The sequence below is a fragment of the Alexandromys fortis genome, unplaced genomic scaffold (assembly GCF_014885135.2).
Source record: "Alexandromys fortis isolate MF-2015 unplaced genomic scaffold, M_Fortis_MF-2015_v1.1 scaffold_114, whole genome shotgun sequence".
NCBI classification, from domain to species: Eukaryota; Metazoa; Chordata; class Mammalia; order Rodentia; family Cricetidae; genus Alexandromys; species Alexandromys fortis.
Genome location: NW_026068046.1, coordinates 3,023,283 through 3,039,638, shown reverse-complemented (window position 1 = coordinate 3,039,638; position 16,356 = coordinate 3,023,283). Strand labels below are relative to the sequence as shown.

The following is a 16,356-nucleotide window of genomic DNA, read 5'->3' as shown; positions in this document are numbered from 1 at the left end:
TAAATAGAGAAAAGATAAAAATGAAACAGAAACCAACCAGTGGTAATGCACACTTTAATCCAAGCACTCAGATGGTAGAGGCAGGCAGACCTCTGAGTTTAAGGCCAGCCTGGTCTATAGAGTGAGTTCCAGGACAGTGAAGGCATCACAGAGAAACCCTGTCTCAAAATGCCCAAAATACAGAGAAAGATAAAAATCACATTAACAGAAGAAACAATATTCCTAACCATTAGTTTACTGAGTGGCTATGTATACTTCATGGCTAAACTAATATATACTTTTCCTTTAAGATTCAGCTATTAAACTCATATAAGAAGGGGTACCCTGATTTATGGTGTCTTATGTACCACCAAACATGATGTCAGATACCTCAGGTCCTCCCAAAATGACAAAAGGTCTACTTTGATGGTGAGACTATATTATTACATTTCTCACCTAGCATAATTTTCAAATACAGTTTTAAAATCTGAAAGTTTTGCCTAGAAGATACCTCAGCAATTTAAAGCACTTGCAGTGTGAGCCTGGTGGCCTGAATTTCATCTCTGACACCCCTACAAAAATCCAGATGGAGTTACTTGTGTCTGTAATCCTAGCACATCTATGGCCAGCAGCTTGTGTACACAGAACAGAAGCAGACACTAGAGAAACCCTGACCCCCCAAACAGCAGAAAGACAGAACCAACATCCAAAATGTTGTCCTCTGACCTCCATACAGGTGCTGTGTCAAATGCTCCTACCTATCTATCTATAACACACACACACACACACACACACGCAGCACACATGCATGCACACACTAAATCAATCTATAAAATGTTAAAAAATTAAAACTCTAAAATCTCACAGCAGTGCTGCTGAACATAATTACAGGGGCCTCTTATAATATCTACACGTAACTGAAAGGTTCTAGAACTGGGATCAAACTTAGTATATCACTAAGCACGTGATACTCATAATGAACTACAAAGCAAAATGAAGTTAAACAAGATAATAGGTTTCCTCTACTTCTGTTAATGGAGCAATGGCTGCATTGTGGTTTGTTTTTTTTTGGTTCATACTGGGATGTATGTTACTGCATATTGTTATCTCCGATTTATAACATTCCTTAATCAAGTTCTACAAGGAGAAGGGTCAAGTCAGATTTCCCCTTTCCACATTTTGAATATCTATTGCTATCTGGCAAACTGCTTCGGGTAATGGATTAAAGTGTTTTCTTCTTATTATCTCACAGGTCTATGGGTTAGAAATTCAGATATGATATGGCCAAGATGCCTTTTCTCTGTTCCATTATGTGTGGGGCCTCAGAACGCATCAAATAGCTGGAGGTTGAAACAGTAGGACAACAATTGGGAATCTTTCTGTGTACCTTCAGAATTTCGATAAGCTATTTGAGTTTCCCAATAGCATGGTGAATAACCAGCTTTGTGTTTGTCACAATTCTTATATTGTGTCTCTGCCTTATAAGAATGAGTGTCCCAAAAGACAGAAATGGGAGATGCCAGTCTCTTAATGAATGGGCATAGAAATTTTCCAAATGTCATTTGTGTCATACGCTCCTGGACAAAGCCATCAAATAGCTCACCCAGATTCAAAAGGGAGGGCATGGGTCCCACTTCTTGATGAGTGAAATATGACAGAATATTTAACTTTCTTTTGTCTACCATGACATGTTCCCAGATCCTAACATATTGCCTCACATAAAGCAAGTTCAGAATTTAGCATTTCCTTGAGTGGTTTAGCTTCAATGATTTTCCTTTTGAAACAGAATCTCTCATAGCCAATGATGTCTCAAACTCCTGATGCCTTGGTCTGGACCTAGTGATTTCTGGCTTTAAATGTATGCACCTCTATGCCTGACCTTGTTGCAGTGATCTTGAAATACGGGTGTTCTTTTCACATTTACCAATGAAATCAAACAATATTAGTTGCATAGAATGCACAGATATTATTAAGTAAAACAATTCTCGAATGTAAAACCAGCCTAAAGGTAAGATTCCAAATCTCCAAACAACACAGAAGCCAAACTCATAAAAGATGAAGTGATTATGTAGCAGTACTAAAGTAATCACTCATTTTTAGCTTATAATAACTTCCACCACTGTCACAGCCTGCCAATAATTGACATCATTCATAACTGTGTACAAGCATCAATAATTCTTTCTACCTTCAGTGGGCTAGATAATCAAGATTTAGTGCCAAGAAAAAAGCTAGAAAATAAGGAACAACATCAAGTAGTTCAGAGGAATACTCCTGTTAACGTACTCATTTTAGCATGAATTATTTTCTTCTGACTCATTAGAAAACAAAAGAGGTACTCCCCAAAAATTTAACATCCTTAAACAGGAAATTCCTGCACTCTTCTTACCCATGCTGTCTTCCTCTTTTACTGTATCCCATTCAATAGTAAAAGCTCGATTAGTCATGATACCTGGTAATAGCCATAATTACTTACCATATCTTATTTAATAAAACATGCTTTTCTGCACTTGCTCGGCTGAAGATATATGCCATTTGAAATCCTATTAATGGCAAAACAAGCTATTGACTGAAGCCTGAGATTAGAGGAAGGTTGCAAGAAGATGAACACTGTAAGCAAATTTGCCAGCATGAAAGGAGACTGAAACCTAACAGTAACCACATATATACTCGTTATTTTTAAGTATATGTTTTATGAAAACTAATATTTTCAGAGTAATGTATGACTTCATTCTTCTTCAGAAGGAGATAGCAAGGATATCACATTCCTCTGACATTCTTAATACAAAGCAATATCCTGATAATGATACATTTTTTAAGACCGGCAAAGCTTTGTGTTTACTCATTCCTTCTACAAATATTTCTTCAGAAACTCTTCTGTACCAGAAATTGTATTGATGGGCATAAACATAAATAAGACAGTCCTTTCAGTTACAGAGTTTGTACTTGAGAGGAAGAAGTAGTCAAATATCAAGATCTAATCATTACACATTATATATGTGTAAATATATATAATCATGTTGTATCCCATAAATACACTAAAATACTATGTTCCATTTAAAATTAAGAAATAATGATCTGGGGATATAGATCCATGATAAAGTACTTTACTAGCATGTTACAATCCTCAGGTTTTATCCTTGCCTCTGCAAAAATGTATCAAATAAATATGTATTTACTTAAAATAATTATACATTGAAATAAGTTTGGTGAATCTGGAATATTGGGTTTTTCAATGAACCTATTGTTCATCAACTCAGTGCTCTCAAGTTCAAGTTATTTGATGGAGGAGACAGGTAACCTAGCTTGCTATAAGACAAGAGGTATCCTAGTAGATACAACAAAGTCATTAAACCATAACAGAAATGAGATTGACCAACAGGTTCTCAGCAATAACACGTGATGGAAGTAATTGGTTCTGCTGAAAACAAAGAATTGCTAAAACTGACATAGCCAAGTAACGATTGATGACTTATAATAAAAATAGAAAGAATATTTAGACAGACAGTGGGTTACCTTTATACAAGCAGCTCACCCTTTCTTGGTTAGGGCTCTAAATTTTACTGCAACTTAAAGTTTTTATACTAAGTAAATGAATTCAAAAAAAAAAAAAAGAATCAGTCATGAAAAAAATTCCATTTACCATAATAAAAAATCCCACTAACTACACTTTGGAGTCATATTATCATGATAGATCCTATAGTTTCTTTCAAGGTAACCCGAATATCTGAGGATTGATAACCATTTCAGTTGTGATTTATGAACATTACTACATTTACGTGGTTCATTTGTTCATCCAGTGATAGACACTCTTCTAGGCTCTAGGCTATAGGGGACAATATCTTTTCAAGCATGGCAAGGAACACAGGCCATAATAAAAAAGAAATTGAGGAAAGAACAAGTACTGTCAAGTGAGATTTAAGGGGAAAAAAGTCAGAGACCAAGAATGATCACTTTTGACAGAGGGGTCCAGAGAAGCATCCCTAAGGAGCTAACACTAGAGCAGAGTCTTCACAGTGCATGTCTGTATGCCAGATGATTAGGACATGAATATTTCTTACCACTTGGACTCTTATACAATAGATTTTTACACAAGCTGAGCCTGCTATTCACTTTTAGGTGTCATTAAAGTAAGATTGTGTGACATTACGTGCAATGAGAAGTAAAACAAAACTATCTTTAAAAATTACTACCTAGTAGTTATTATACAAGGTTTTACTGATAAATGCTCAAGGGTCCTGCCCAGGAGTATACTGATAAAATCTGAATCCCTCAGACAAACTGAATAGGCTTTACAGAAAGAAAATAAGCTGTAACCCTTGACTAGTTCATCATTAATGAAGGAAAACTGTAGCCAGTCTTCATCAATTAGATGAACTCAAAAGGAATTCAATGTGTAGCAAACATTTACTGATTTAGAATTATTTTTAAAAGAGAGAAATAAAGAAATTTAGTATTTTATAGGGTTTTTGATGAGATACATTGTTATTACAATATTCAAGCATCCATGTTACCAGTTTTAAGATTTCATATGTAACTAACTCCCAGAATTCCAAAATATAGTTATTTGTAATTTCACTGAAGTACAAATTTGAATCCATATGCCTCCTGCTTAACTTGCTAATGAATTACTTATGAAAGCACTCTATTTGTTAATGGCAAGTTTTCAGATATTTTTTTATCTAGGAACATGAAAAGCATCAGACCGTGTATGGAAGTAGTGGTTGGTAAACACACACACAAAGCAACAATTGCTGAACAAACTAGTAGGCTAAGAACACAGGTATTGGCATTCTCAAATTTATCACCTGTTCATCTCGTTTCTTTAAATAAAAAAGCACTATTAATGACCTCCCCACATCTGGGAAAGATCTGCCAATATGCTTGTGCTGGGGGTGTGTGGCTCCTTGTAATTCTGTCTTGACATCTTCCTTTTCCTGAGATTTGTTTATCTCTAAACACTTTTTTTTTATCTCCAATGCAGTTGTTGTCCTAAGTGGGAAGGCAGGTTGTTGATGGTTGCGAATAAAGCACTTTGATCTCATTTGTGTGGAAGGTGTTACATGTGCGAAGGCAGGATCTCCTGATTTTCAAAAAGAAAACACATGTTCACGACACATTTAAAAAATTATAAAGTGCTGAAGGTTCCCAGATTTATAGTGCTGACTAGCTACTGAAATCAGCAGTCAACACCTGGAAGTACCAAAAAGAAAAAATAAGTGCAAGTTTTACTGCTTTGAGAGTCCTTTTGGACAAGAAAGAATGAAAAGAAATTGGGGGAAGTTTTCAAAATGGTATTTAACTGATTATTATGAAAATAAAAATTCAAATGTTCTGAGATACAAATTTTTAATTATGAATATCAGTAACTCTCTACAACTCATCTGAACACAAAAAAATATTTTATTTTATTTTAGCTGACTGATTAAAATTCAAAGGCTCAAATCTTTATTGCTATGTCCTGGCCAGACTATGTGCTTTTGGTCACTCTCTAGCTGATTCGAGATGTCATTTTGTTGTTAAGAGAAATTAGGTGGAGTATGTCTAACATAGTACTTGATTCATAGTAAGTGCTTAGTGTTTTATTTATATAAAATACATATTTACTATCAGACAATATGAGCAAATAATTTGGAAAGCCCAACTCAAACAAGTCACCATTTTCCCGGGCAATACCATTGCTCTAAAATCTCTGTGAGGTGGTAGGAAGGAAGACAAAGAAATGTGATGGCCATTTTACAAAGTTGCTAAATGAAGCCAAGAATAATTCCATTTCTTAGGAAATTTGCAGTGGCAATTACAAGGAAGCCAGAGCTAGAGCATAGCCATGCCTATAGCTAGGCCATGCTGTCCTTACAGCAGAAAAAGAATCCATGCCCAGGAGATGCCCAACAAGAAGGGCCTGCCCTATATTTAATGACTCTCCATTATATGAAAGGCAGGTCCACAGAGAATGATAGAGAGGTTAATGACGTTAACAAAGCCTCAGACGGCTGATTGCTAAGGTAGGCCATTTGAGTAATGTTAGGATAATCAAAATGCAAGCAAACCAGAAACAAAAAAAAATTAAAATAAATGCACTTCAGACTATTCAAGACTTGCTGCAAGGGCTTACAGGACAAATATTTCAGGATTCAAATTCCAGACCAAAATAATCTTGTGTCTAAATGAAGCAAACTGGCACTTACACAGTACTGAAAATGTAACTGCGTCGTCACTTTTCTTATTGCTTCAAAACACTTGATCTTTTTCCCATTACTTTGGGGATCTCAGGCATCCAAAGCAAGCCTACTTTTGACAAGCAATTACCAGGGCAGATGGGAAAATAGCCACCCTACCTCAGGGTGAGTGCCCCCATTTTGTTTTACTTGCAACATCACTAGCCATGAGGAAAATAATTCTGCTTAAAAAGCTATCTGCATTTTCCATCGTGCCACCTTGCCCACTGCCATAGAATGTTGATGGACAATACTCCCAGCTGCTTTTAATGTTTCCCACTTGGAAAGTATTATTTATTTGGGCTAGTGACCGATGTAGTAGGTGTAAGTCATCCTGTTCTATTTAAGCAAAAACTAATGAAGTTTTATTGGGCTCTCATATGAACATGCACTGCACTCGCATTTTTTGAACATGAGCATAGGTTGATGCTACAGGATTAAGTGGTTTTGTCATGCTGTATTGACCTAGATAACATATCAAAAACATCGTGTATCCTCTTAAAATACTCCTCCCACTAAAAAAATACTGTATTTAAAAAAAATCTCAAATGTATTTAAATTAGGAAATATTGAACAGTGATTATATGATAATATATAAATTAGTAATGGGGTAAACGTGCATAAATCAAGCATTTGAGAAGGTCTATTCATTCATTTTGCCCAATGGCGCAGATATTGTTTAATACTCTGAAGCAGTCAATTATCAAACAAAATCTCCATGATGAGAATGTTGGCTTCTAATAAATGAACTGTAAGGCATCTGTCACATAGGAACCTCAAAGTAGTCTCTGAAATCCTTTAAGTGTTGCCATGAGGATATGACACAAGTACCATACAACTTCAGATTTGAAAAAAATAAAAGCTGAAATTCTATTAATTGTTTCTGAGCATGTGCTGTGCACTCCAGGCAACTGGAAAGACACAGAGGAGAAAATCACATAGTTCTTGGCCCCAGTGTGGTTAATAAGAAAGAGCAAGAGATCTCTAACTCTCTTCCCAGACAGGCTATGACGTGTGCAATGATGTGACTATGAGCGTCATATAATGAGAACAATAAGACAGGAAACATTGACATTTATCTGGAACCGATGAATTGGGTTAAAACATATTTCTGTTTTATAACCTCTGGTTCTGAACGTACCCCACAGTTCATGTGATAACTCACCCATCTTTTGTTGTGACAATTTCAGGGTGACTTCCAAAATGCCAATTGTCGCAAACCTTTATCCGGAGGCTTTTATGGGAGAATTAAAACTCAAGGATTTCATAGTAGGAAGATTGTAAATTGTTTATTTTCCTGCCTTGCTATGGTTTGTGCTCTCCGTCTCCTTCCCTAGGAGTTTATACATCTTAATAGGCTGATTAGCTGATAGTCTGTTTTCATTAAAGTTTGGCCTTTACACATGCAGGATCTGTAGCACTCGGGAACTTGTTAAATCTGTAAGTTCTCGGGTCCCACATCAGACTTTACCGAATCAGATAGTCTGTGGACATGCCAACTGAAGTTCAATCTTTCCTTCAACAAACCCTCTAGGGTATTGAGGTATACATCCCATCAAGTTTGAGAATCATTGCCTTATAGGAGCGAAAGATTACCACAGAGGCGTTAGGACTGACATCCCAAATTGTACCCTGAAGACCTTCCTATTTATTTTGAGATGGCAATGAATAATGGAAACATCATGAAATCTTTGTTACAACCACTCAGAGGTATTTATATTCCAATAAGGCCCCAGAAGCAGTGTTTCACCCCGAATGACACAGCTTCCAGCTGCAGGATTTATGCTATGATTAACCCCTGTATAAGATGTGATAAGAATGCTCAAAGCAGGCCTCATTATGCAGTCTGTCTCTGACCCTTGAAGTCTTAAACAAACCGACGATCAATTCAGGAATTTACAGGGCAAAATTCAAACACTAGTGAGCAAAGAAGTCATGTGGCCTCTCCAGCCCTAGCCTTCTCAGTGTTTTTTTCTTGTGCAGTGTTCAGCTTGTGGAAAGGACTTCGCTCACCTGTTCCTATGGAGCAAGTCCCCTAACCTGTCCACCTACTACTTCATCCCCAGCTAGAAAGGTCCTTGTTTTTGAATGTCCTACTTCAAGGCTTGCTTATTATGCTCAGGTTAGCAACAAAAGCAAATAGCTGTAACTTCTCTGGCCCTAAACGTCATTTTCCTTGTGAAAGATTTTAATCAGAAATACAATGCAGTAAATTACATCTTCTTTCAGCAATTTAGTTTTTAACCTTGTTGTTCAAACCAACTTCTGTTCTTGAGGTTAATGTTGTTGCCAGAGGTGTCGAATGAATATTGGAAATTTTACAGAAAAGAAGACAAAAGACAACAAATAAGGACAGAGGAGAATAGAACCAAGGGTTGATTGAAGGCTAGAGATAATTTGACTGCACCATGAAAATAGCAAATACAAAATGAATTAGACTTTTTGCATCAGAGCTGTCTAACAAGCAGCTTGTTAGTTAAATAAGGCTCTCAGTAAAATCTGTTCTTCAAATACACCTCCAAATACTTCAAAGATTCACCATTTAGTTAAAGTGAGGAAACAATTCCCTTGGGGTTGCTACCTTAGTATAGTGACAGCAGGCAGGCAGCTTGGAAACAGGCTGTATTCTCCAGAAAACAGGAAAAGAGACATTTGTGAGGAATGATCTTCCCCATATGTGTTTCTAAAGTCACACTGGACAAGCCATCTAAGTTCAACTTACCTTGTTCTAAGCAAGCATGGCAAGGAGATGTTCTTGTTAAAGATTTAAGGAAGCAAGGCATCGCATCCATGTCCCTAAAGCAATCCAACAAAGATGCAAAGCATGCAGTTCCTGGCATTGAGAGTACATAAGCACAAAGTGCGCACGCGCACACACACACACACACACACACACACACACACACACACACATGATTGTACTGGGCATATATCTGCTAGCGCAGAGTCAGCATAGGTACAGTCCAGACCATATCTTCTATCATCTGACTTAAAGACTCTGAAGATTTCTCTATGATATTGAATGGAGATGGTTTAGGGGAGGACCTGGATTTGAGGTTAAGCTAGTTTGGAATTTTATTTTGTTCATTTTGCTTTGTTGTGGTACTGAGTATTGAAGCCAGAGCCTTATACATGTTACCACTGATGTATACCCTCATCTTGTTTAGAAATTTTTATTTTCAAATAAGACCACACTGTATTGACAAGGCTGATCTTAAACTCAATATGTAGCCCAAACAGGTCTTGTATGTTGTGATCTTCTGGCCTCAGTAGCTGGGATTAGAGGCCTGTGTTAACAGGCCGACCCTGAAGGGAATTTTGATATGACAAGCTTAACATGCTTATGACAAGGGCAAGTCAAGTGGTTCTGTCTATATTAGATACAATTGGAAAAATCCGGGTACTCTCTGGGATACAAAATGGGATGGTACCACACTGGGAATAAACAAATGTACACAAAATAGCATAGGGCTTATCAAAGGTATGTCGTGACCATGTACACCTCACTACTCAACCAGAGTCTTGAAAATACATGGGTTGCACAGGTTGCTAAAAACAACACACAAAGCAAGTTATATAAATGGTACAGAAATTAAATATCCTCAGGGAATCAGTAAAAGGAGGACAGATATAAGGATAACATCTAGAATTAGGAAGCTAGTTGGGTTTAGAAAATGAAGTTCACAAAATGGCAGCATAAAGGTATACTCAACTCTACTGGCCACTTGAAGCTGGGGACCCTAGGGGAGAACTTGTGCTCAACACTTTTTTGTTTTGAGACACAGTGTGCCTGAGAAGATTTTTCCCTAGTTTTCTATAGGCAATATCAGTCAAAGTTGCTGCAAATTAAGAAGAATGTTTTAATATTGTCCTTAAATTTAGAGGATTTACACTGACACTGACTGGCTGATACTGGTCAGTGATTAGAGTAAGCACTAACTCAGGTGTAAAAAGAGCTAAGAATTTTTCTTGTGAAAAAGTGGATGACATGTAGTGCGTAAGTAATGAGAACAAATGCAACAATATTTTTGGGACCTTAGAGCATTTACAGCCTAACACATTACAAAAAGAGCTCAATACTGATAAATGTAAAATAATACATTTACGAAGCTTTATCATTCTGTAAGTTGGTGTGGATCATAAAATATGAGAAATAAAAAAATAGGGGAGTTGAAAGATAAGTGTGTGCACATTATGTATGAAGGATGGAGATTGAAATGAATGAGAAGAATGGATAGACAATGTCTTGAATAATGATGACTTTGATGAATAGTTATCATACAAACCTGTGTGCGTCATAAAATATGAAGAATATTAAGAACCAGAAGAGTCAAAAGACAAGTCTCCTCAGAATGAGATACAGAATGAAGGAAGAGAGGAATCCAGGGAATTGCACAGAATAATGATACCTTTTATGACTTTTCACTCACTGCCCTGGATCCTTCATAAATATAAGCTATATAGAAAATAAAAGTGCAACAAAAAACAAGGGACAGATCTGTGTCTGTCATAAAATAGGAGACAATAATGCCAACCAGGCTTGACAAAATAAAAACAAAAATAATTGAGTCTAGTACAACTGTGGAAAGATACAATATCCAGATTAATGTGGGCAAATAAAATGAGTGAGCCTAGAATTGTGTTACCTAAATAGAGTCAGCAAGCACTAGCCATGGCATTCACATGGCTATCACGACTGTCTATGACCCCAGTTCCAGAGGATCCAATGCCCTCTTTTGGCTTCCATAAACACTGTGCTCATGTGTACACTTATATACATGTAGGCAAAATACTAATATACATGAGTTATAAATCTTAAAATAAGCTGTTACTATAGGAATGAAGATGTTTTGTTTACTTTCCTTATTGTTACATTGGGTTTAGAATCAGATTTGTCTGATTTTTCAATAGTAGTTCAAAATCTAGATCTCAAGGACTGTAGGTTTCTTCTATGTTACAAGAAATAGGATTTTAACATGAGAATGGTTGAGAATCAGACACGGCATAGCAGGTGTTAGTGTTCAATTTACAGGTCAATGATCTGTATCGCAGAACTAGGAATATTGGTCTGGCATCTCAGAATATACAAAAATTCTGCTAGCACTAATTATACTATTTCCCTTTGTGTAATACTTAATGTCTTGTAAAACATGCTGCAGACTGTTCTTGGGGAACTCCAAATAAGTCCTATCAGCTTGACTTAGAATTAGTTTCTCAAACTGCAATAGAATTTAGAAATGTGGTTTATTGTCTAAAGCAAGCTGAGGTTGCTACCTATCTTCTTCATCTGGAGATGCTTTGGTTGTGTAGTTTCTGTTCTCAGAGGCTCTTCTATTACTATTAGCTTTCAGGCACTTGCCTCGAGTCGTGATTATATTGAAAGAATATAAAATCCCAGGGTAAAGTTATTAAAGTTAATCAGAAAATCTTGGTCCAAAAATCATGGCCCATCTGAATCTAAGATTTATCTTTCCAGCACACCATGAATCCTATGTAGTAAAGGGAAAAGAGACCATAATATTCGAGGCTTTAGCAAAATCATTGACATTATTACTTTTCCTTGACCTTGTCTGTTTGAACAACAAAACTCATAAACAAGAGTTCAGAACTTCCAAAGCTAGAACTAGAATCTGATGAAAACTCTCCCTTCCTTATTACTCACACCTCCAACCAACAGCAGACCAAGGGAAAGTCCTAGATTTCAATCTATTCCATGACCCTCAATTAAGGTATATACTCCTAAAATGCGTTATAATTTTTCAGACAACTTTGAGCTGAAAGCAATGGGCACTTTTATGACTGTATCCTTCAGAAACAGTCCTGTTTAGGAACTAGAATAAAATATCATTTTGACCAAAAAATGAAATTTATGTGTTTTAAAGGGAAGTATTCATAAGTGCTTTACTTAAATGAGAGAAGGAAAACATAATATCATTACAGAATACCGTATCTTCATTATAGACTTCAAGTTCATCCAAGGTAGTGAGGAGAGGCTTCAGTAGATAAAGCACTTAGCATGCAAGCTGAGTTCAGGTCCACGGCGTCCATGTAAAGCCAGACATCATAGCACACGTCTACAATTCCAGTGCCTCTATAACAAGAGGGCAGGTGAAGTTAGGGAAAACCACAAGAGCTAGTGGGCCACCTAATCTGATGCATACAGCAGCCAATAATTAGAGGTGCTGTCTCAAATAAGGTAGAACGTGAAGGCCATTCCCCAAGATTATCCTTGAATCTCTATATGCAAGCATAACACACACCTACCAATGCACATTATATACACACACTGGGTCATCCATTTAACTTCACTTGCTTGGTTCTATTTTCTAGACATAGTAGCTTGGCATCATAAGCTTTAATATATTCATTCTTGTATGCATTGATGCATGGAAAATACACACAAAAACTGATACTGATGATTACATATAATGAAAAGCCCAGAAAGAAGAGGGATGTAGGTGGTCAATGGGGACTTCAATCATAGCTAGAAAGCATTTGTATATTAACTAAAGTCATTAATTTATTTTTGACAAGCAATAAAGTAAAATTGCATAAATAGAGCACTCTCCTAAGGAGATAAGTTCAGTACAGAAAAAAATGAAGAAACAGCATGTCTTAAAATAAAAGGTAAATTGAACAAGTCATGGAATATTGCTTTATGGATAAATTATGTAATAACAGAAATACATGTTCTCGATGTATCAAATAATACTGATAACATAATATTAACGTAAAATGTCAGAATTATGAATGATACCTAATATAATCTCAGTGTTGATGTGTAAAAAGCTTACTATCCACAAAATACTGTTAGTAGTTATTTCTGATTGGTGAAATGATTGTTTTCTTCACTAGTCTTGAGTGTTTTCCGAAGTTGCTACAACTTGACATCTATATTCTTATTTTATCTTGCTTTTCTGATTCCCTTCGATCTTTTGTTGCAGGCGTGCCTGTGTGATTCGAGGCCAAGTGGTAGCTGTGGACGGAACCCCTCTCGTGGGAGTCAATGTCAGTTTCTTGCATCACAGTGATTATGGTTTTACCATCAGTCGGCAAGATGGAAGGTATGCCTTTTCCTTCTGGTCATTGTAGGAGCAGAGTACTGACATTTCGCCATAGGTAAAGCTACAGGAAGAGTAAGACCCATTTTCCTTTTTGTGATATCTAGAAAAGCAAAGGGTGACATTTATTCCTTCTCTTTCCAATTTAGGTCAAGCCAAATTTCTCCCGTTACACTATTATTTTCAAGCCCTCCTGAAACACTGAGCATGTGGTCCCCTAATTCCATTTACAAATCTAACCTCAAATTTTAGTGACATGATGCCAATAATAAATGATGAAGTGTGGAATACATAGGCTGTTCTTTCCAAACATTTCAACTCTTTTAGAAATGGCCATGTAGAAAGATTTCCTCTAAAAGTTTGAAATCCCATCATGTTAATTAAGGGTTTCCCTGCTATTTGAAGTGTAGCTGAGGGATAGCATGGTAGAATTGGCATGGGCAGGGCCTGCCTTTTATCCCTAGCATCACAAAAACAAAGCACCCTTCTGGGTCACCTATTTCCATAGTGACTCAACTGATTTGCTGGCAATCGTGGCCAACCCATATAATGATATTGAATTAATATCAAGAAACCAACCCTCTGACTTCTAATGATTTCTTAAGGTTCTCTGAGACCTGGGAAGCATGGCCTCAAAATTAAGCCTTTTCACCCTGAGATAGGATTTTCTCCCAAAAACATTTTTGTTGCTGTCACTTAGACAGACACTTGTTCAGAATCCTTGAGTCAATAGACCTATGTGTCCATCTTGAAGGTAGCTATTTATGACACTCAGGAACACTATAATAATAGTCTTGGGGCGCCCTAGTCTCCAGGTGGCTACCCTTAACATGTCCTACTCATAACAAACCACTTCAATACTCACAAAAGACCTGTTGGCTCAGAGCTTTATCACAGTGTGAGGGACTATCTTATTTCAAGAACCTACAATCAAACCTTATTAGTCCTGCCCACTTCAGAAATGCTAATTGCACAACTTGAGCTCTGCTGAATTTAGTTTTTGAACTGCCTGTCAAGAAAATGTGTGTAAAAATTAAAGGCCATAAAGAGAAGGTTTTTAACCTACTTAAGACAAGAAACTGGTTTCAGAGAGCTTAGAAATTATTTGTATGTAAATTACATTACTAACCAGTCATCTAGTTATTATAACAAGCTTCACAAAGCTGTTAGGGAAACAATATTTCCTGTCAAATAGTCCATAATTAGAACTCTCTGTTACTTCAAGCGGACCTTTCTCTCATTTGGGTTGAATGACAGAATTTTGCACATTCACTCACCAGTAACTGATACATGAAACTACACTCTGTCATGCCATTATCTTGAATCATACATATTACTTGAGAAAAGAATTGTTTGACTTCTTATGACCTGTCATGGAGGTGTGATGGGGCTTCAGCTTGAGTCATGCTTCATTTTATCTTTATAAAAGAATCTAAAAGAATTTTGATGTCTAAAATATCGAAAAGCTTCTATTTCCAGATGACAGACAACATTATAGAGAATAATTTTTGTTGACATTTGTACACTTTGTGTTTAAAATGCCAAGACCCTCCTCTGATGAGCTTCCTGTGAAAAGCAGCTTTATGTAAATGAGAGATACTAGCAAGCGTCCCCTCTGGCAATGAAATTCTTCTTGGGATTCATAAAGAGTGTATACGTTCAAAATATGTACTCTAAATGCCATCCAGACTGTCCCATTAGCATTTCTCAGACTTAATGTGACTGTGATAAGATTTTCCTTTTATATGTCTGCTTGTTGCTACCTCAGACTAAGAACATTTCTAAAGTACAGTATCATATGTAAAATACATCCAAAAATAAAGATTATAGAAAAGCTGATATATCATGTAGATACCAAGTAAACAAAGTGTGAGGTACAAGATTCTGGGAAGGCCCTATGTCTCCATATATCAGTCCTTCCAATCTACTGCAGTGCTCGCAGATCCGGCCAGCAGCATCCCTATCTTAGGGAACTCACTTCTGCAAGCTTATGTCAAATAATATTTCTATGTGGACTACAGATTGTCTCCATTATTAACAAATTTCAAATTGACAAAACCTTTCCTAGAGACATGGAGAAGATCCAGGATATGAGACAAAAGCACTATCAAACAAAGCAAAAGGAAGAATGATGAGAGAAGACTGAGACCTCTGTCTAGACGCTCAGATAGAAGTCTATATACTCATCTAGAAAAGGACAAGAGTAGCAGAAAATAAAAGTCAAGTCTAAAGAAAGCACGAATTTGCATTAGAGTTTCCTGTATGCCAAATATGTTTATGAATGTCATTATCTTCCTCTTCACAATAACCCCTATGGGTTGTTATATCTACTATTTATATCTTCTCCTTTGGGAAAAAGGCAAAACTTACTGAGATTAACACAGGTGGTGAGGATAGAGCCCAAGATTTCAACTCAGTCTATCTTGTTCTTTCAATGATTTACCACCTTCGGTATAGAAATGAAACTCATAGTCAATACAGGGCTGAAATAACTTTTACAAATAGGTTCCTGAGAAACGTTAGATGTTTCAGGAACCCTCTGTCAAGGTTGGAAGATAAAGACAGTTCCCTCTGACCCACCCTGATTGATGGATATCATAAGACATCATAGAGGTCTCGATAATTTTCCACCTTTGAACAGGACTGGTTTGACATCTTATAGATTGATGAAAATCTGCAAACAACCATTCGTGGGGCTTTTACACTTACTGTCATATAACATAAAAACATATTCTTAGTAATATATAAATGGAGGGGATTTTGGATAAGAAAAATGTCAAAGAATAAGTTATTCTGAGGGAATTCTGCTTGACATTGCAATGGTTGACGTTCATTTTAGGGCATAGATCTGCCTTCTGCTTCCATGTCAATAAGTAAGCCAGACAATATTTCCTTTGTACAGCCAGGTGGGAAGAAGGGAAATGAGAGTCATTACTCTCCAAGAAAATAGAGAAAACATTTTTGATCCTACTGCACGTACTGGCTTTGTGGGAGCCTAGGCAGTTTGGATGCTCACCTTAGTAGACCTGGATGGAGGTGGGTGGTCCTTGGACTTCCCACAAGGCGGGGAACCCTGATTGCTCTTTGGGCTGATGAGGGAG

At 36.8% G+C, this 16,356-nt stretch overlaps 1 protein-coding gene across 3 annotated transcripts in view; it reads left to right on the top strand.

Annotated features, from left to right (window-relative positions):
• The window catches only part of Tenm1 (teneurin transmembrane protein 1), a 570,621-nt gene that overhangs the window by 421,300 nt on the left and 132,965 nt on the right, over nt 1–16,356 (top strand). For all 3 annotated transcript variants that reach the window (XM_050118835.1, XM_050118834.1, XM_050118833.1), the window contains exon 16: nt 13,139–13,258. In XM_050118835.1, the coding sequence (XP_049974792.1) occupies nt 13,139–13,258 (120 nt within the window). The remainder of the gene's footprint in view (nt 1–13,138; nt 13,259–16,356) is intronic.